The sequence below is a fragment of the Raphanus sativus genome, chromosome 6 (genome assembly GCF_000801105.2).
Source record: "Raphanus sativus cultivar WK10039 chromosome 6, ASM80110v3, whole genome shotgun sequence".
Lineage (NCBI taxonomy): Eukaryota > Viridiplantae > Streptophyta > Magnoliopsida > Brassicales > Brassicaceae > Raphanus > Raphanus sativus.
Window position 1 is genome coordinate 47,403,334 of NC_079516.1, and position 19,509 is coordinate 47,422,842.

The 19,509-nt window shown below is 38.3% G+C and overlaps 4 protein-coding genes across 4 annotated transcripts; 3 read left to right on the forward strand and 1 right to left on the reverse strand.

Moving 5' to 3' along the window:
- Window positions 1–182: 182 nt before the first annotated feature.
- On the forward strand, window positions 183–2,518 carry LOC108805596 (UDP-glycosyltransferase 74C1). Its single transcript, XM_018577518.2, has 3 exons — window positions 183–543; window positions 820–1,180; window positions 1,719–2,518. The coding sequence occupies exons 1-3, from the start codon at window positions 260–262 to the stop codon at window positions 2,442–2,444; spliced, it is 1,371 nt and encodes a 456-aa protein (XP_018433020.2). The 5' UTR covers window positions 183–259; the 3' UTR covers window positions 2,445–2,518.
- Window positions 2,519–3,591: 1,073 nt separating this feature from the next.
- LOC108806213 (acetolactate synthase small subunit 1, chloroplastic) lies at window positions 3,592–7,360 on the forward strand. The gene is made up of 12 exons (XM_018578263.2): window positions 3,592–3,948; window positions 4,071–4,284; window positions 4,423–4,506; window positions 4,609–4,677; window positions 5,020–5,103; window positions 5,267–5,419; window positions 5,624–5,710; window positions 5,902–6,006; window positions 6,089–6,211; window positions 6,301–6,453; window positions 6,671–6,736; window positions 7,113–7,360. The coding sequence occupies exons 1-12, from the start codon at window positions 3,722–3,724 to the stop codon at window positions 7,200–7,202; spliced, it is 1,455 nt and encodes a 484-aa protein (XP_018433765.2). The 5' UTR covers window positions 3,592–3,721; the 3' UTR covers window positions 7,203–7,360.
- Window positions 7,361–10,668: 3,308 nt separating this feature from the next.
- Window positions 10,669–13,427, forward strand: LOC108811962 (ankyrin repeat-containing protein At5g02620). The gene is made up of 3 exons (XM_018584089.2): window positions 10,669–11,813; window positions 11,890–12,299; window positions 12,392–13,427. Exons 1-3 carry the CDS (start codon window positions 11,117–11,119, stop codon window positions 13,256–13,258), a joined length of 1,974 nt encoding a protein of 657 aa, XP_018439591.2. The 5' UTR covers window positions 10,669–11,116; the 3' UTR covers window positions 13,259–13,427.
- Window positions 13,367–19,449, reverse strand: LOC108811961 (type II inositol polyphosphate 5-phosphatase 14). The gene is made up of 13 exons (XM_018584088.2): window positions 18,889–19,449; window positions 18,353–18,625; window positions 17,216–18,253; window positions 16,872–17,124; window positions 15,982–16,786; window positions 15,766–15,890; window positions 15,483–15,567; window positions 15,122–15,287; window positions 15,000–15,040; window positions 14,616–14,883; window positions 14,422–14,545; window positions 14,003–14,339; window positions 13,367–13,931 (listed from the first exon to the last, which is right to left on the reverse strand). Exons 3-13 carry the CDS (start codon window positions 18,066–18,068, stop codon window positions 13,590–13,592), a joined length of 3,399 nt encoding a protein of 1,132 aa, XP_018439590.1. The 5' UTR covers window positions 18,069–18,253; window positions 18,353–18,625; window positions 18,889–19,449; the 3' UTR covers window positions 13,367–13,589.
- Window positions 19,450–19,509: the final 60 nt, after the last annotated feature.

Consider the following 19,509-nt stretch of genomic DNA (forward strand, 5'->3'; position numbering starts at 1 on the left):
AACAGTCTTACAATGCATATAAACATTTATCAAATATGTAATGAAAGATTCCTTCAAAATTTACACTCGACCGTTTTAAATTAAAAAAAAAGTAACATATGAAAATTTCAATAACTTTTATGAGTTTACCAAACATTGTAAATAACGAGACACAGATGCATATAAATACTGTCATACCCACATAGGAGAGAGTGGCATTAGAACATATTCACGTACACTTGCTGTTTCTTCAGTTTTAAACAATTACATACAAAAAGATATGGGTGAAGCAAAAGGTCATGTACTGTTTTTCCCATATCCGTTACAAGGCCACATTAATCCAATGATCCAACTCGGCAAACGCTTATCCAAAAAGGGACTGACCGTCTCACTCATCATCGCCTCCAACATCCACCGCGAACCATACACCTCTGAGGACTACTCTATCACCGTCCACACCATCCACGACGGTTTCTTTCCACACGAACACCCTCACGCCAAGATCAAAGATCCTCCACGTTTTAACGAGTCTACTGCTCGTAGCCTCACCGATTTCATCTCTAGGTACACGTTTCTAATTTATCTTTTTTGGCAGATTTTGAAAGTTTGCTTGCTATTTTTTAACTGGTTTATTTACATTTTCCAAGAATGTAAATAACCGAAATTTAAATGGTATATTCAACTAAGAGATTAAAAGATTCATCATAGAGCAATCATTCGTGGCTGCACATAATCATTGAAAAAAAAAGATATATAAATTTAAACAGTTCGTTAGTGTTTCTATGATTTTACATTAAAAAAATGTTATTCAGCACTAGTGTCGTATATATATCTGTGCAGGCAGAAGTTATCGAGCAACCCTCCAAAAGCTCTGATCTATGATCCGTTCATGCCCTCTGCACTGGACGTAGCCAAGGACTTGGGTCTATACGTAGTGGCCTATTTCACTCAACCATGGTTGGCTAGTCTTATTTACTACCACATCAACGAAGGAACCTACGACGTTCCTGATGATAGGCACGAGGACCCGATACTTGCATCGTTTCCGGGTTTTCCACTGTTAAGCCAAAATGATCTGCCTTCTTTCGCTTGCGAGAAGGGGTCTTACCCGCTGATATTCAAAGTTGTGGTTAGCCAGTTTTCTAACTTGCGGCGCGCTGATTGTATTCTTTGCAACACTTTTGATCAACTTGAACCTAAGGTAAGGTTATACAACTTAAGCTCTGTATTAAAAAGAAACAAAATAACATGATTGAAAAAGGTATAAAATCTTCTTTTTTGAGAAATAAGGTATAAAATCTTACTTATTATTATTTCTCAAATTTGATGAAGAATACTTTTGTTCTATAATTCCCTAAAAACCATATGAAAAATGATATGCAAAATATCTTATTTATATATGGTTTAAATTTTGAAAAATGAAAATAATTTATTATTCTCCCCGTTCGATTGGTCACACCATGACTTTATTTAGTTATACTGAAATCTACTTTTTCTTTTGACAAATAAGTATAAAATCTTATTTATTATCATTTCTCAAACTTGATAAAGAATACTTTTGTTCTATAATTCCCTAAAAAACATATGGAAAAGTCATATGTGCAATATATTATTTATATATGGTTTAATTTATTATTCTCTCCTTTCTAGTGGTCACCATTCATAGTCTTTTTTATTTTATTTTTTTGGTCTCATGTATGTAAATTTTGAGAAGTGTACCTTTGTCTTTTACTTCTCAGGTAGTGAAATGGATGGATGGTCAGTGGCCGGTGAAAAACATTGGACCGGTGGTTCCATCCAAGTTCTTGGATAACCGGTTGCCAGAAGACAAAGATTACGAACTCGGGGATAGCAAGACTGAGCCAGATGAGTCTGTTTTGAGTTGGCTGGCGAATAAACCAGCCAAGTCAGTAGTTTACGTGGCGTTTGGGACGTTGGTGGCTTTGAGTGAGAAGCAGATGAAGGAGACCGCGATGGCCATTAAACAAACCGGATACAGTTTCTTGTGGTCTTGTCGAGATTCGGAGAGAAGCAAGTTACCGTCTGGCTTTGTGGAAGAAGCTTTGGAGAAGGACACTGGATTGGTGGCCAAGTGGGTTCCTCAGCTAGAGGTTTTAGCACATGACTCAATAGGATGTTTTGTGACACACTGTGGATGGAACTCAACATTGGAGGCATTATGCTTAGGAGTTCCATTGGTGGGGATGCCACAGTGGACGGATCAGCCCACGAATGCCAAGTTTATAGAGGATGTGTGGAAGATTGGGGTTAGAGTGAAGACTGATGAAGAAGGGTTTGCGAGTAAGGAGGAGATTGCTGGATGCATTTCTGAGGTTATGGAAGGAGAGAAAGGGAAAGTGATGAGGAAGAATGTTGAAAATTTTAAGGTATTGGCACGTGAGGCTATCTCAGAAGGAGGTAGTTCCGACAAGAGCATTGATGAATTTGTTGCTATGATGACTTGAAAATCTGAAACTGATATGATCTGTGTGTTGTCAGTTTGTTAGTTTAATTACCGAATAATGACTTCTTTGTCTGAGTTAAACTTCTCCTTGGGTCTCTTGTACTATGTCTTTAGGAACCATCCATTTGGTTAAGAAAACAAACTCATGGATATGTGAGAGCTGGTCTCTAGTTAGCTGCATATTAAAAAAAAATTGCGATAAAAGAGTTGGTAAGAGAAAGCTTTTTACCAAGGAAACTTGAATGTATCTTTCCACCAGCCTTGTATTGAGCAGTGTACAAAGATCCGGTAGTCTAATAGAACTATGATATCAGAAAATGTGGAGTCTAACAACAGCTTCTGCCTACCAGCACTCCTCAATAAATCTGTTTAAAATTGATTTTTTTGTTTGTTTAAAAGAGGTTGGGTAAAGGATCATCAAGGACCAAGCAAATGATGTTATTACTCTACACCAAGTGCAAAAACAAAAGTTATATTAATTAAGTTGATAAAAGAGATGAGTACACTTTACTCTCTCATCTCTTGGGGGGCAACTTTTGGACTTGGCCTTAAAACGAAGATGTTCTTCTTCCAAGCACATGAGCTTCACTGGTTCTTCTAGAACTACCGAAAAACCCTTTTCAAATAGTATTTGATCGATTATATATAATTAACATCCAATTGATTAGTCTAAGATTACTATTAAAATATACTTATCTACAGTTATAGATATCTTATTACAAGTCATTCCAACAATTTTCCGGGAAAAAGAGACATTTACTGAAAATTTGATTAGGATGGAAACGGCACTCCTTTGATCATCTGAAGAATCATTAACATAAACTTAATGCTTCAATGAAGCTTGTTAGAGAAACTTTATTGGCCTCAATGCTAGAAAAAAAAACATGTCAACAAGACTGGTTGAGAAACAGAATGAAACTTTTACATAACATGTAGAGTAGTGTAGTGGATTACAATTTTACAACCCATCCATAAAGAAATGTAGAGGAGCAGGTAAATTTATAGGTACACACACCTACCTCACGTAATAACACTAAACTCCTCATATTATTCTCAAAAATTAGATAAGACTGACACGTCAGCCTTTTGGGTTTTCAAAGCCCACTTGAGGTTTTGTATAGCCCACCAAAGACATGCGCTCGAAAACAACCTTCTCATACCGTCCGACATACGGTGTTTGACATTTGAGGATCTTCGGGGAGAGAGAGTTTTGTTTCCTCCGTCTTCAAATCCCCACACTCGGCAGGCAGTAAGCAAATCATCGTCATCTTCTCTTCAATGGCGTCATTTTCTGCAACCTCCTCCCTATCTCTCTTCTCCTCGAGATCGGCATGCACCGCCGATCCTTCTCTCCCTCTCTTCCCCTCGACGACGCGAGTATCGTTCCCAGCGACGAAATCTCCGACCACCCGTGGCGGTGAAACGTGTAAGAAGAGAACGGAGAGTCTCGTTAGATGCGTCAACGGGAACGTCTCCGACTCTTCCTCTCCAACTCCAAATTCGAAGTAGTGTGAATGAATACTCAATACTCATTACACAAAATCAAACTTTATTACAAGTCTTTTTGTAACATATGATCATGTCTTTACCTTAACCCTGTTGTGTTTTTTTTTTTTTTGGAAATCAGGGTGAGGAAGCACACGATTTCGGTGTTCGTAGGAGATGAAAGCGGGATGATCAATAGAATCGCGGGAGTCTTTGCGAGGAGAGGGTACAATATACAGAGTCTTGCTGTTGGTTTGAACAGAGACAAGGCTCTTTTCACTATTGTTGTCTCTGGTACTGAAAGGGTGCTTCAGCAGGTCATCGAGCAACTTCAGAAGCTCGTTAATGTTCTCAAGGTTGTTTTTTTTTTATCAAAAATAGCATCTGTAATCGTTATTAGCTTATTTGCTTGGCACTGCTTTCTAAGTTGTTAGGACTATGTAAAGTTTTTGTTTTTGAATGCATCCTAAATGCTTAATTGACTTGGTAATTAGGTTGAAGATATCTCCAGCGAGCCGCAAGTGGAGCGTGAGCTGATGCTTGTAAAAGTGAATGCACATCCGGAATCCAGGGCAGAGGTATTCTTATTTTCATATTGGAGATCAGAGTTTACTGTACATGCTGGTTGATTTTTTGGTTCAGTATAGGACTGGTGGAGTTTATTTTCTATGAATTTACAGATCATGTGGCTAGTTAACACATTCAGAGCAAGAGTTGTGGATATTTCGGAACATGCGTTGACTATTGAGGTATGTCTTCTTATGATTTGTGCTATTCTCAATATTTGTTTCACTCTATTGTCTATATGGGTTTTGGACTTCTGTTTTCATCCTCTTCCTACTCATTGTGAAGACAAATATTTTGTCTTCTAGTGTATCATTTGTTTCACTCTATTTAACCATTTCATAATGTGTATTGTCTGTACTGGTTTCCTTCGGACTGCTCAGTGTTGTTTATGATAGTCAGAGAAACGAGACCATACACATATTGTTGTTTTTTACCTTGGTTATGAGGGAGTGTGATACACAAATTGTTTCTGTAGTTTACATATTTTAGTTCTTTAGTGTTCAATTCATCGAGTTATCTTGCAGGTAACTGGAGATCCTGGGAAGATGATTGCCGTAGAAAGAAATTTGAGAAAATTTCAGATCAGAGAGATTGTCAGGACAGGAAAGGTAGTGTATATTTGGAGTAACTAGATTGTATGGCATTTGAATATCATACTATCATCTAGATTGTAATAGTTACATCTTTCAGTGGACACTGGACATAAAGACATAGATCTCGTGTACTCTCACTAATATTGGGAAAATATGGAATGATGATTTTATATAACAGATAGCACTGAGAAGGGAAAAAATGGGTGCTACTGCTCCATTTTGGCGATTTTCAGCAGCGTCCTATCCAGATCTCAAGGAGCAAGCACCTGTTAGTGTTCTTCGAGGTAGCAAAAAAGGAGCTGTGGTCCCTCCAACCGAAAAAACAGCAGGGGTGCGCGATTCTCTCCTACTTAGATTGCTTAATTTGAGCTTGAAGCTCCTCACTTTCTTCCAGAGATTTGGGTTGTGTAAAATGTTTGGATTTGGCATTTTATGAAATTCGTTAGTTATGCCCTTTTGTGTTATACCCCTAACTAAATTAAATCGCCTCACAAGAATCATCATGTGTTAAAAGCTATCTTTGCTTTAAGTGTAGGGAGATGTTTATCCTGTTGAGCCAACTTCTGACCTAATGGTACATCATGTTCTTGACGCTCACTGGGGACTTCTCACGGACGAAGATGTAAGTGAGTTTGTTGCTAGATCTATATAGATTCTAAGATACTGCCATATGTATGCGTGCCATGTGCTATATGCAACATAAATTGTGTTAGATGGTTGTGGAGATTGTTTCTGTTTACTTTCGTAGCTTGGCAGTATTTCTAGTTTATTATTGTTTTCTTTTATAATAATTCTTCTTTTCTGATCTTTCAGACGAGTGGACTACGGTCACATACCCTATCTTTGCTTGTAAACGATGTTCCAGGAGTCCTTAATCTTGTAACTGGTGTTTTCGCTCGAAGGGGATACAATATTCAGGCATAGTCCTAATCTCTCTCCCACAACCATACAAAGTGCGCTTGAAATTTACTGACATTGAACTATCATCTTTTTGGTGTAGAGCTTGGCTGTAGGACATGCTGAAACAGAGGGCATTTCACGCATTACAACAGTTGTTCCTGCAACAGATGATTCAGTCACTAAATTAGTGCAGCAGCTTTATAAACTCGTTGATGTGCATGAGGTAGGATCACAAATAAAAAAAAATAACCGTCTTTCTATATAAAATAACTATCCAAGCATTTATTAAACTTTGTGGGGGGACTTCTGCAGGTCCGTGATCTTACTCACTTACCATTTGCTGAAAGAGAACTGATGCTGATTAAGATTGCTGTGAACGCTGCTGCAAGAAGAGATGTCCTTGACATTGCTAGTGTTTTCAGGGCTAAAACTGTTGACGTATCCGATCATACAATTACTTTGCAGGTAAAATACATTTCTCTAAATCTGGATTTCTATTTTATGTGTAGTTGCAGATCAGATGAGAGATCGTACCAATGGATATCTTAAAAGTCTCACATCTTTCCATATGCCTTTTTAACTTGTTTGGCAAAAGTATATGAAGCAGACTTGGAAATTCCATCTTAATCATTTTTTGCCTTTTTTTTTATTTGTTGCTGACGTTTGTTTGCGGTTGATACAGCTTACTGGTGATCTTGACAAGATGGTTGCACTGCAAAGGTTGTTGGAGCCCTACGGTATCTGCGAGGTTATTTTTGCAATCTATTTTCATCTCTTAGTCAATGTTATAACTTGTAAGTCTGTAGCGTTGACATTAATGCTGTTAACCTCCCGCATGGTCTCTGAACCTCGAATCCAAATGAAAACTGGCAATAGCGCATACTAGTCCTAAATCTAATCCTAAGGTGTAGTTAGAAGTCTTCGGATAAACAGTTTGTAGATGACTTAGAAACAGAGTGAAATCTAAGTCCTGTAAAATCAAGAACCGAAATTGGACCATGTTGTTTTTGTATTCTTCCTCTTCTGGTTGTGCCTAAAAGAAGAATCAGTTTAACAAGCATTGCTACTTCTGTAACTTAGGTGCCTCGTGTTGATGTCTCTCTCACATGAACAATGAATCACAGGTTGCAAGAACCGGGCGTGTGGCATTGGCACGTGAATCAGGAGTGGACTCTAATTATCTTCGTGGATACTCCTTCCCCTTATCAAGTTAATAACCCAATAGCAGAGTAGGATACGGAACTGTATCCATGGAACAGCAAAAAGGCTTCTGAATATAAAAGTTCATGAGCCAACCCAAAGATCGAGATAAAGAGACTGTGGATATGTTTGGGGCTTTGTTTATTTTATAATTAGTAGATTTTGGATTTTAGTGACTTTCGTTTTCAGTTCCTTTTATTTTGAGTCCAAATAAGTGTCGATCTTCGCTAGTTTTCTTTCTACGCTTAGTTAGTTTCGTACGATGGATAAATAGAACTTTCGATGTCACAAAATTACTGTGATGAATCATTCATCAAGAACTAAAGACCGAGAGCACAAATGGACCGACTTTGTTAAAAATGTAGAGTCAAAGTTAGTGTAAGTAAGTAAATAAAAAAGTCAAAGTAAGTAAGCGCTGACTGAACCGAACTTGTACCTAAAATGTTTCGCTTTAAAATTTACGTGCATGTTCCACTAACCGATAACCATCTTGTGGTCAACATTTTGTCAGCCGTTATTCCACCAACGTGAATATCACGCACCCCTAGGCATATTTTAGTATAAGACTATAAAATCCACTTAGATATTTTAGTAGTTCGGGTTTAGATAATTCAGATATAACCAAAAAATTCAAACAATTATTTTGAAAACATACGAACTGTAAACTAAAATTGAAGTGCTATTTAGTATCCAAAACATGTTCACACCAAAGGTAAAACACCAATAAAGTACATAGTTTTTTTCATTCTACACACCAATAAAGTACATATATAGGTTTTGCAAAAGAATGAAGGTCGAACCGAAATTTTATAACATATAATTTAAAATCATAAAACAAACATAAAAAAACATTCATATATCGCTGATCCTGTGAAACCAAAAAAAATAATCAGCTGTTAGAACTTAGAAACAAACAACAAAGGTATCAAATGCTAAATAGCTTGACCCAAACACAAACAAAAAGAAGAATGTTCCAAGATGAATCACATGCGACGATTATTGTTTTAGTAAAAAACAAATCTTGGATGAATCACTTTTGATATAAATCAATTTTAGATTATGATTTTGATTTGGAATATTTTAAATTTTATTTTATAGTTATTTTAACAAAATATATTTTTAGGTAAATTAGATTGAGTCATTTTTATATATTTTAAAGCTGACACAGATAGATAATTTTTTATGATATAATGAATTTCTAATTTTCTTAATAACTTAAACAATTTTTTTTAATAAACTGCTATTATGTTTCAGACAAAATTATACTCTTTTTATATTAGTATTCACATTTTCAAACAAATTTTACATGTATTTCAGTTTTAATGATATACATTATCATTTTGATTTTGATTTAAAATATTATATGAAATTTAAATTTTATTTTATGATTGTTTTATATAAAATATATTTTTAGGTAATTAGACGACACAATTTTCATATATTTTAAAGCTGATCCAGATAGATAGTATCATATAATATACTAGCTTTTTATTTTTTCTTAATAACTTGAATCTATTTTTTTCTTAATAAACTGCTATTTATGTTTTCAAACAAATTTCAAATATATTTGAGTTTTAGTAATATAGGTAAATCTCAATATCCGAGTAAAATTCGAGATTATTCTTTTTATGGGAAAGCTTTGGATCATTGTATTACATGTTATCAAACCTTAGATTTGAGAAAATGGAGTTAAGATGTTTTTTTCCTGTTTGCATATGTAAAAGAAACGGTTTGATTATTACAATTATAAAAGCACAATGATTAACAAGCTGACCACGTGCTTTGTATGCTTGCTCGTTTATTGAGGGTATGATTGATCATCTATATCAATACTTTCTCGACGGAAAAAAATAAATCATTACTTTCCTGGTCTTCTATGAAAGATAAATTATTGAAATATTCTTCTGAAACTAAATTATTGAATTATAGTATGGAGAATAATTGAAATCGATTTGTATATATTCATTACTGTAAATGATAGATCGTAAATTTGCAGTGAATGAGATTAATTATCTTTAATAATGATGTAAAAAGTATAGTAGCATATACAATTAAGCTGCTTTCTTAAAAAAATAAAACCTAAACAGCCAAGCAATTCAGTAATTTTACCCAAAAAAATCCAGTAAATTAAATTTTGGACACCTTAAAAAAAGCAAATTTTCCAAATAGATATTTTCAATTTTTTGTCACAAAAAGAATCCATAAAAACAAATTGATCAAAATGTTTCATTTAAGAGAGGGATTAAAAACTCTTACATCTTAAATATATAAATAAAAAATAAAATATTTTTTCTGTAGTTTTGAGTTATATGTTTTAAAATTTGAACACTTTTATAAACTTTTTATTTTCTTTCATTTTTCGAATATTTTTTGAAATTCAAAAACATTTTTTTGAAACTATTTTAAAATTTTTATTTTCAAACTTTTAATAATTATATTTTGTTTTATATTTTTTTTAACCTTAATCTCATAACGCCACTTCTTAATTTTAAATTCTAAAATCTAAATTAGTCACTTCTTAATTTTAAATTCTAAAATCTAAATTAGTCAATCTTAGAGGTAGAATTGTATAATTACCATTTTAATAAAAAAATTAGTCATTTTGATTCTTAGAAATTATATTTGTGACAAAAAAAAATTTAGAACTATCCTATGATATTTCTCTATAATAAAATAAGTAAACTTTGATTAGAAATGCAGAAAAAGTTTTTAAGAAATTAGTGTTTTCTTTTAGCTGACCTCGGTCTGTCATGCAATTACACCATTATACTACTGTTACAAAACTAAGAGAAAATCGTTATATATGTAACTAACAAAGCGATAAACCAAAAAGCTAGCTTCCTAACTACAAGTGAAAATAACTTGACTTTTCACAAACCATTCAAGTATAGTAATTATGACAAGTTCTATTGTTTTCAAATTTCACCTTCTTTCAACTCAGATTAGGTATAGAATTGGATTTAGACATAGACGAATGAAACATTGACATTAACCTCTAATTTTTTTTGAAGATTTTATATATAAACATAGACCTCTAATTCTTTTCTAAAAATTAGTAAACTTATTAAAAATGTTTCAAACTTCCAGAATCTCAAGTCCGACTATGATTAAGTAACATGGCACTATCAATAGAAAAGTCAATAATCTTTAGTCGTTAGTGACCTCCACCAACAAATGTTTGGGTTAAAAGTCCACCAATTCTTTTATAACCTAATAATCATAAAACTTTTATATTTTATATATGAAATATATTGAATATTAGAAACCAAGTAAAAACTACAATCTAATACTTACAAAAAAATTTCTTATATTTTTTAAAAAAATAATAATGGGAAAAATCTTAAAATTTTAGTTACCATTTGAATGCCTGTTTATTACACATTTCAGTGTTTTACAGACTTCATATCTTCCGACACAAAAAAATAATAAAAACATAAAAGTCTCAAGTGAGGTGAAATAGAAGCGTGTTAAACGAAGGCACTAACACCAAAAAGGCGTGGTGACTGCTGATGTTCTGACATCCTTTCTCTCTCTTCCTTGTATCTGCGCAGCTTCTTCGTCTACGGGTGAGAGGAAATAAATCACCATACACGTGGTGATAGCTACAAAAGAAAAAGAGTCGAACTTGTTTGAAACTCGAGCTCTTTTGGGTTTTTCAGATTTTGCTAAATGTTTTTCGTGGTCTTCTGAAGGTAACTGAATCAATCAGTTTTACTCTTAACTTTTCCTTTTTCAATCTTCAATCAATTCCAAGTTTATTCACAGCTTTGGTGAAGATTTGACATGGAATCTTCCATAAAGTTCGTTTCTTTCTTTGCTTAAACATGGATTCTTCTAGAAAAGTTTGTATCTTTTTCTAGATTTGGGTTATAATTAAACTGGGTTTAGGTGTTTTTGTTGATAACGACGAAAAAATTTGAGTAACGGTATGACTATAATGGAGGAGAAGCAGAGTAGTCCTGTTTCAGAGAAGCAGACGAAAACAATGGAGAAGCAACAGAGTTTTCGTTGCGTGGAGAGTAACAACCAGCCAAGAAAGGCGAGATCTTTAGAGAAACAAGTTAGTTTCCAAGGCGTGAGTGTCGAGAATCATCAGCAGCAGTCAAGCAGGCTCGGAAGATCAATGGAGAAGCAGCAGAGTTTCCGAGGTGTGACCACTGGGGAGAATAATCAGAAACGTGGAGTTCTGGAGAAGCTTCCTAGTTTTGGTAAGGCTACTACAATGGAGAGGCAGAAGAGTTTCCGTGGTGGGTTCTTGGAGAAGCAGAAGAGCTTCCGTGTGGTGATGGAGAGGCAGTTGAGTTTCATTGGTGGTGGTGAGAGGAGGAAGAAGACCGAGTCACCAGGGAAGAGAGGTGACTCGCCTCTTCATATAGCAGCTCGAACGGGGAACTTAGGTAAGGTTAAAGAGCTGATTCGAGGTTGTTGTGATGATGGAGAGAAGTTGAGAGAGCTGTTATCAAAGCAGAATCTTGAAGGAGAGACTCCTCTTTATACTGCTGCAGAGAATGGGCAGTCAGCTGTTGTTGAGGAGATGTTGAAGCATATGGATCTCCAAACTGCTTCCATCGCTGCTAGAAACGGGTTTGATCCGTTCCATGTCGCAGCTAAACAAGGCCACCTTGGTAATAACTTTTAAAACTATAGAAACCATCCATGGATTGGATTGTTCCCTTACTTTTGTCTTTTCTTCTTTTGCAGAGGTGTTGAAGATTCTGTTGGAGACATTCCCAAACTTGGCAATGACAACAGATTTACTGTGCACAACTGCCTTACACACAGCTGCAACACAAGGACACATTGATGTGGTGAATCTTCTTCTGGAGACGGACTCTAACTTGGCTAAGATAGCTAAGAACAATGGTAAAACCGCGCTTCACTCCGCAGCAAGGATGGGTCATGTGGAAGTTGTTAAATCTCTGATAGGTAATGATCCAAGCATTGGGTTTAGAACCGATAAAAAGGGACAAACTGCTCTTCACATGGCTGTAAAAGGTCAAAACGATGGGATCGTTGTTGAGTTGGTGAAACCTGATGTTGCGGTTTTGAGCGTTGAGGATAACAAAGGAAACACTCCATTGCACATTGCCACAAACAAGGGCCGTATCAAGGTAGCAGTAACTCTTTACTTGCCTTTTCTCAAATCATCTATAATACTAGTAGAAGGGATTCACATCATGGAAGAGATCTTTCTTCTATGCAGATAGTGCGGTGTTTGCTATCTTTTGAAGGCATTAACCTCAACCCAATAAACAAAGCTGGAGATACGCCACTGGATGTTGCTGAGAGGATAGGAAACGCGGAGCTCGCGTCTGTTCTGAAAGAAGCGGGAGCTTCTACAGCTAAAGATCTAGGGAAGCCTCAAAACCCAGCTAAGCAACTCAAGCAAACGGTCAGCGACATAAAGCACGAGGTACAATCTCAGCTTCAGCAGTCCAGGCAAACCGGTGTAAGAGTCCAGAAGATAGCAAAGAGACTCAAGAAGCTTCACATCAGCGGTCTAAACAATGCTATAAACTCAGCAACCGTCGTGGCTGTGCTTATCGCCACGGTGGCTTTCGCAGCCATTTTCACAATACCTGGACAATATGAAGAGGATCGGTCCAAAGGAGAGTTGCTAGGACAAGCTCATATAGCAAACAGAGCACCGTTTCTGGTCTTCTTCATCTTTGACAGCTTGGCACTGTTTATATCCTTAGCTGTTGTTGTTGTGCAGACTTCAGTTGTTGTGATTGAGGAGAAGGCGAAGAAGAAGCTTGTCTTTGTGATCAACAAGCTCATGTGGTGTGCTTGCCTGTTCATATCAATCGCCTTTGTTTCTCTCTCTTACATTGTTGTGGGCAAAGAGGAGATGTGGTTGGCCGTGTGTGCAACTGTTATTGGCGGCACCATCATGCTGACAACGATCGGTGCCATGTGTTACTGTGTGGTCATGCATAGGATGGAGGAATCTAAGTTAAAAAGCATAAGGAAAGAGAGAAGCAAGTCTCGGTCTTTCTCCATGTCTCGTATGCCTTCTGATTCAGAGATTCTAAATGGTGAATACAACAAGAGAATGTATGCACTATGAACAACCAATTTGGACAGCATGGTCTCCTCATGTAAGAATAACCAGTATATACTTGTATTTTGTACCCTGTAAACCGTTGCTATTCGATATTTTTCAGAGTTTCTCGAGTAGAATAACAGATTTGTAATGAGTTCAATGAAGTATCAACGCAATATACACTTTTCTGATAGTTAAATGAATCAAAGAATGAGAATGAAGAAACCATGACCTGATGATACTCAGAATCTTAGTTGTGAAATATTATAAAACTTGATCTCCTACTGCGTCTGGATGCATTTCTTTAGATGGCGTCTAAGAACTAGCTATAGTGTGATGTTAGCAGGAATCATCTTCAACCCCGTCTGGTGCTTCCACCGCGGTAACTCTCTGGCTGGTAACGAGTGGAACCCTCTTGGTTCTTTGTGGCGCTGTTGGGTTTGGGTTTGGAATAAGCGAGACTCACTGATTTGGCTGCGGAGAAGCAGTAGCGGACTTTGATAGAGTGGCTTTTTGTTCTAGTCGAGCAGCTTCCCTGGATGATCACCATCAGGGTCACTTCTTTGTCACAAGCTTCTTCACACGATGAGTTTTGTTGATTGCCATCAAAGGACTCATCCGAGGTGTTTGAGTCTTCATGATGAACCTTCACCTGTACTGAAGCGTCTGGTTTTATCATACCAGCTCCTGGAGAAACCTACATAAATAGGTATCTGATCATTAAATTTTGTCGAAAAAACAATTGGTGACAAAGAAGAGAATAGTAACCTCGAGCCAGCGAGGGAGACCGAAGGTGCCTCCGTCATCTCTAACAACAGTCTGACCCTTGCAGACGATGTTGAAGAGGGCTCTACTCGAGTTTGACTTGTTTGTGATTGAAAAGATGAACGTGTCCTGACTCTGAAGTAGAATGTTGTTTGTACTCACTGATGTTTCCGGAACGTATCTTAGTTCCTCGAACATGGATCTGAGTTTCTCACTGGACCTTATTATTTTCCCCAGCTCCTGTCTTCGCACAGATTTATCGGTGTGAGCTATGTTGGCATGAAGTTTGCAGCGCACAGGTTTGTGATCACTCTCGGTCACATCCATGCAAGCTTCATACCTGTTAAACACAATGCATAGAGTGGTGAGAAAGCCGAAAAGTTGAAAGAAGATCATGAGATTGTGTGATGGAACATTATTACATTACAGTACAAGAAACTACAGGGCACTGCAAATTGCACTCAGAAAATGGGGCTGATTGGTTATCTCTGTATATAACTCTGTCACACCACGCAGGTATACGCTTTTTCTCCCCTGAATCATACCCTGGAGATAGAAACAGTTGCAGAGTTAGGATAAGTTTGCAGAGAATTTTTTAAAAATCTTATCGTTTTACCTCCAAGGCCTGGCTTGTTCTTTTCAAATTTGTAAGTTGGGGGAAAGGTGATCAACGCCTCACGCATTCCTTGGAATACTTTTCCTTCGCTCATCTCTGCCCTGAGTTGGTCTTTCTCTCTGAGCCAATCAAATGATCGGTGTGAAATGAAGTCCCTCGCCTCGTCGTAGGTTATACCGAACAACCTATAATTGAAGTCGCCAAAAAATGCAACAAAGTCTGCTGCTGCTAAGTCAGATTTCTCCTCTTCAGTGATGACGTTTGTATTCTTGGAAACAAAGAAAAAAGAATAAAAACATTAGAAGGGACACACACACCAAAAGCTTGAGAACAAAAAAAAATGTTAGATTCTGTAACTAGTGCGCTAGTAGAATAAGTTCATACAGTGTTATTCTTTTGTGCTTGGGCAGATGATGAAGCACCGGCTGCAAGAGAGAAGGTTCAAAGGTAAGCCAGAAAAATAAGCCAAATGAGCAAGACAAAAAAAAACAAGTGTGGCGCTATACCAGCGGGAACAGTATATAAACTTTGTCCTTTGGAGAAGACCATTGAACGGTATATGTGATTGAAATCTGCGTTTCTCCGAGTAACTGCCTCCAAGTGAGCAGCCAAGTGACAGTTCACAAAGCACATAATCCGATCATAAACTCTGATTCTCAAGCCCACACCTCCCTGTTTTTTTTTTTAACAACGTATGAACATTAATTAACCTGCTCAACAATTATTGCTCACCCCTCAACTAAGGTTAGCAAGAGAAGCTAATTCCAATGTCAGACTAATTGATCAGAAGATTATTGAAGCACACACATCAAGCTAATTGATCTTGTATTAGACGGAACTAAGTGAAACATAGCTCTAAAAACTGACCTTGTTGCCAATGGCGCGGCCAAAGCCACATGGAACTGCTGCAACATCAAGATCTCCGACATGTGTTCTAATATCCTTCCTCACCCTAAGCAGAAATTTAAGAGACATGAAAAATAATGATTAACCTGGACAATATGATATTAATTAGACTTAACACTCTTAGGACAGGTGAAAGGACTTTAGGTGCTATGTAAGAAAAGAAAAAAATACTGTTGTCTGGTACACCTGCAAACAATAGAGACAGACAAAAATGTAACTTGTCTGGAAGGAATCTTTTGCCTACCATAGAGATATTAGCAGTCCCGCTAATTGCCTTGAACCCATACGTTCGAAAGTGTTTCTCTCATCCAGTGCATTTCCGATTGCATCAATCCACCATTTCCCCACAACACTTCCTTCAACCCCTACCTACGACCGGAACTCAAAGATGAGCCGACTTAAAGCAAACAAACGGAGGCAAAAACGTAGTCATGAGTAAATAAGCTCAAACAGGAGTTACCGTTTCCTTAGCAGTAGACATGGCAAGGAAACCCGCCCCCATATCCACCTCTTGCAACCCCACAGCGACAATGCCAACATCTGAAACATCAGAGCCCAGCCAAGACATAAGGGCTCCCCTTGTAGCTCGTCCTTCACCAACATTCCAGGTACCGATCAAGATCTTAACACTGTCTTGTCGGGCATATGTATTCCCCTTTTGAGACAATTCCGTTCGGATCACGCTATCTAGAGGTCCTGGTGATGTCACATACCATCCTCTCACACCACCATGAGTGGCTAAACTAAAAATGAAACCACCACCTGCTGCTAGCTTTATCACAGGTTCATTATGCGAAACCCAGCTTGCAACTAGCTTTCCAGCAAGATCCAAAATCTGGATGTAACCACTTGCATAACCCACATATATTCGATCACCGAAAGTGCAAAAGCACAGAACAGCCTGCTGATGATGATTTACTTCGCGCAAGCGGTTTCCATTTCCGTCCCACTGAGCAATTACACCGTTCATGCTTCCAGTCCAAATCGATCCATCTGCCGCAATCGCAATAGCTTCTACTTTCCTAGGATCTTCCGCAAAAGCTCCTGTGCTTCTAGTAGCGGCTCGACGAACAGCTCCCGCAGCTCCCATAATGGCATGTCTTGATCTCTGCAGAAAGCCTTGAGATTTATCCTTTTTCGGTGTGGAGAAGAACTTTGTTTTCGTTTCTTCGACTTGTTGACCTTGCGTAGGTGCACCATCCACACGGTTTTCGACTTGTCCTTCAATATTGAAGACTTTCAGAAGTTCTTTATTCTGAGCATCCCTGCATAGATACATCTCTCTCTTGGAATGATCAAAACAAAAACAAAAAGTTCCAAATTGAAGACTAAGAACAGAGAAAAGCTTACCACATTGAAAATGAGAGATGCTGCACAGCCCAGACTTTAGCTCTTACGGTATCAGCTAACAAAAACTTGACATCTGAGGAAGAAATGCTGCAAGTACCATTGACAGTAACTTGGCTCCTAAGGTCAATACCAGACCTCTCCACTAACAATGCAGCCATATGCTTCTCCTCCGCTTTAAGCACAAGTGACTTCTCTAAAGAATCAAATGTCCATATCTTTATCAATCCCCCATCAGAGCATGACCACATATCACCTGGCATCACAAAACCAAAAAAAAACGAAGTCAGAATCCAAATATTAATTAACAAAACCATGAGCCCTCAGAGAATCAGCCTAACACTAACCATATGAGCTAATGACAATGTAATTCACAGGACCACGATGAGCTTGCCACGAGAGCCGTTCCTTGAAAGGCTTCGAATCTTCCGCGGTGTTAGTAACCGCCTGATCCATTTTCCAAGCCCTGATTTTCCCATCCTTGTGGCCGCTCCACACAAGCCTGTTCCCGTGGTCGATCATCATACACAAGGTGGGAGAGATTGCAACGGATTCATGAAACGGCGCCGTATCCTCGTCCCCTCGCCTCACCTGCCCGCCGACGCCGTAACCGACCTCGTACGCTTCCTCCAAGTTCCAGAACCTAACGCCGTTCTCCTGCCCCGCCCACAGCTGGCTCTCCGTGCAAGCAATGTTCCTCAGGAACTTCCCCGTTTGAGTCTCTCTCAGCGGGTGCGGCCGGATCTCGAGACACGGCGGGCGTCCAGGGTTCACCGCCGCGCGCACCGGAACTTTGAAAACGTCTACACCACCTCCCGCCCCCATGAATTCAGGAAGGGGCTCAATATCTTCTTCCCCTCCTCCTCCTCCATGACCAGCAATCTCACCACCATGCTGCGGTGCTGGTTTCGAAGGAGGGGTGATGATACAGTGATCCTCCACATTGCCACCAGTTCCGCCGTCGTCTACGGTGGCTACTGCTTCGGTGGAGAACTGGCCGTCGGAGGAGTCGAAATAAACAGGTTCGGCAGTGGCGGATTTAGAGCCCTCGTCGAGGCTGTATTTGCGGATCGGGTGATGCTGAGGCTTCGGCTCGTGTTGCTCGACGTAGGAATGTGTCTTACGCGGGGGCGGTGGATGAGAGGGGACGAGCGATGATAATGCCTCACGCTCGTCTGGTTCGATGATAACCGTGTCCATTGGAAGAAGAAGATCAAAGGAGAACTCGAGGAATGAAGAAAGTTTGGGAACCGGAGAATGAATGCAACCATGAAGAGGAGATGAGAATGGGAGATTGAGAGAGAGAAGTGGAGAAGAGAGCACGTCACAAGAGAGATAATGCGAAGTCTCTGCTTTTGAGTCTCATACTATAAATAGCAAGCAACCTGAGAAAGGAAGAAATAAAAAAACATATTTTAAATTCAAAAAGATTGATAACTTCTTCATGATTTTATCTGGTTGTGTCTTACGGTATAATGTCTTACCGGCTTTAGTAAAGATGATCTCTAGGAACACGGATACTTGCTTGCAGAGTAGAAACCAAATCAGTCTTGACCATAGCGTTAAAAGCAACAAAATGGAAGTAGTAGAGACCCAGGACAGGAGGGGGGGTTAAAGCACAGAGAAAAGCATACAGCAAGAATCAAGGAGATTTGCCAAAGTTCACACTTGGTGAAGGGAAGTCCACAGTTCACATATGACTTGTATCGCCTTCTCTAGTTCATGTTTAACTCTCTTTTTTTGCATTTTCCTTTGGCCTGAAATTAGCCACAATACTCGTATTAAGTTTCAATAGCAAAGCTCGAAATACTATAGTCAGGACACGGACAGCAAGTCAATTTTTTTAAAAAAAAAAGAAGGGAGAGGCAGATCTGCTTACAAGTATAATAAGGGTTGACACTTTCAAACACAAAACTAATCAAACAAATGTTCTGAATGTGTAACAATTTGACAAGCAAGGAGAGCATGAAAAAATGGCAAAAGTAAGGTATGAGGCGATCAAAGAAACATATGAGAGTACCTTTTTGTTGCGGCTGTGAACGAGAACAACGAGAGGACTTGTAAATTTGAACACGGCTTCCTCCCATTGTGCAGTTGTGAGATGTTTAAGCTGACGTATGTAGTTATCATCTTGCCAAACAATCACCTTCTCCCCATTATCGTCATCACCCCCCCCCCCCAACCATCAGCATCTTCAGGCCAATAAGGATCTTAATCGCTGACAACAAGAGAGCGATCAGCAATGCATCTTCCTCCTCTTCTCAACGAGGTCAATCTCTCCCTCCATTCCTGCATCTACTCTGGATCATCGAGACTTGCTGATCTTTTTCTAGATGTATCTTTCATTCACAATTACACTTCACCGAACCGGAGCACTCATAACCTCAAAACCATTTCTTTTGCAGAGGGAAAATAGAGCTGATGAATCCATTCTCATTTTAAGAGGGTATGTGACTTGTGTCGAGTATGGGAGAGAATCACTTTCTCTGAAAACAAAACCTGGAAGGACTTGTGAAGATTGAATTGAAAAAAACTGTATTTGCTTTGTCTCCCACAGCTAACACTGTATAAACCTTATCGAAACCCAGTTTTTGTCTGATTAAAGATACAAATAGTCGTGTCAAATAAGAAAATGACAAAT

Bases quoted from the DNA above. Each gene is read 5' to 3' on its own strand.
- LOC108805596 (XM_018577518.2), top strand. From the start codon at position 260: ATGGGTGAAGCAAAAGGTCATGTACTGTTTTTCCCATATCCGTTACAA. The intron at 544-819 runs GTACACGTTTCT...ATATCTGTGCAG, and splicing joins CTCACCGATTTCATCTCTAG to GCAGAAGTTATCGAGCAACC. The intron at 1,181-1,718 runs GTAAGGTTATAC...TTTACTTCTCAG, and splicing joins TTGATCAACTTGAACCTAAG to GTAGTGAAATGGATGGATGG.
- LOC108806213 (XM_018578263.2), top strand. From the start codon at position 3,722: ATGGCGTCATTTTCTGCAACCTCCTCCCTATCTCTCTTCTCCTCGAGA. The intron at 5,711-5,901 runs GTAAGTGAGTTT...CTGATCTTTCAG, and splicing joins GACTTCTCACGGACGAAGAT to ACGAGTGGACTACGGTCACA. The intron at 6,737-7,112 runs GTTATTTTTGCA...AATGAATCACAG, and splicing joins AGCCCTACGGTATCTGCGAG to GTTGCAAGAACCGGGCGTGT.
- LOC108811962 (XM_018584089.2), top strand. From the start codon at position 11,117: ATGACTATAATGGAGGAGAAGCAGAGTAGTCCTGTTTCAGAGAAGCAG. The intron at 11,814-11,889 runs GTAATAACTTTT...CTTCTTTTGCAG, and splicing joins AGCTAAACAAGGCCACCTTG to AGGTGTTGAAGATTCTGTTG. The intron at 12,300-12,391 runs GTAGCAGTAACT...TCTTCTATGCAG, and splicing joins CAAACAAGGGCCGTATCAAG to ATAGTGCGGTGTTTGCTATC.
- LOC108811961 (XM_018584088.2), bottom strand. From the start codon at position 18,068: ATGGACACGGTTATCATCGAACCAGACGAGCGTGAGGCATTATCATCG. The intron at 17,125-17,215 runs GTTAGTGTTAGG...TTGTGATGCCAG, and splicing joins CATTGTCATTAGCTCATATG to GTGATATGTGGTCATGCTCT. The intron at 15,041-15,121 runs GTATAGCGCCAC...TCTCTCTTGCAG, and splicing joins TTTATATACTGTTCCCGCTG to CCGGTGCTTCATCATCTGCC.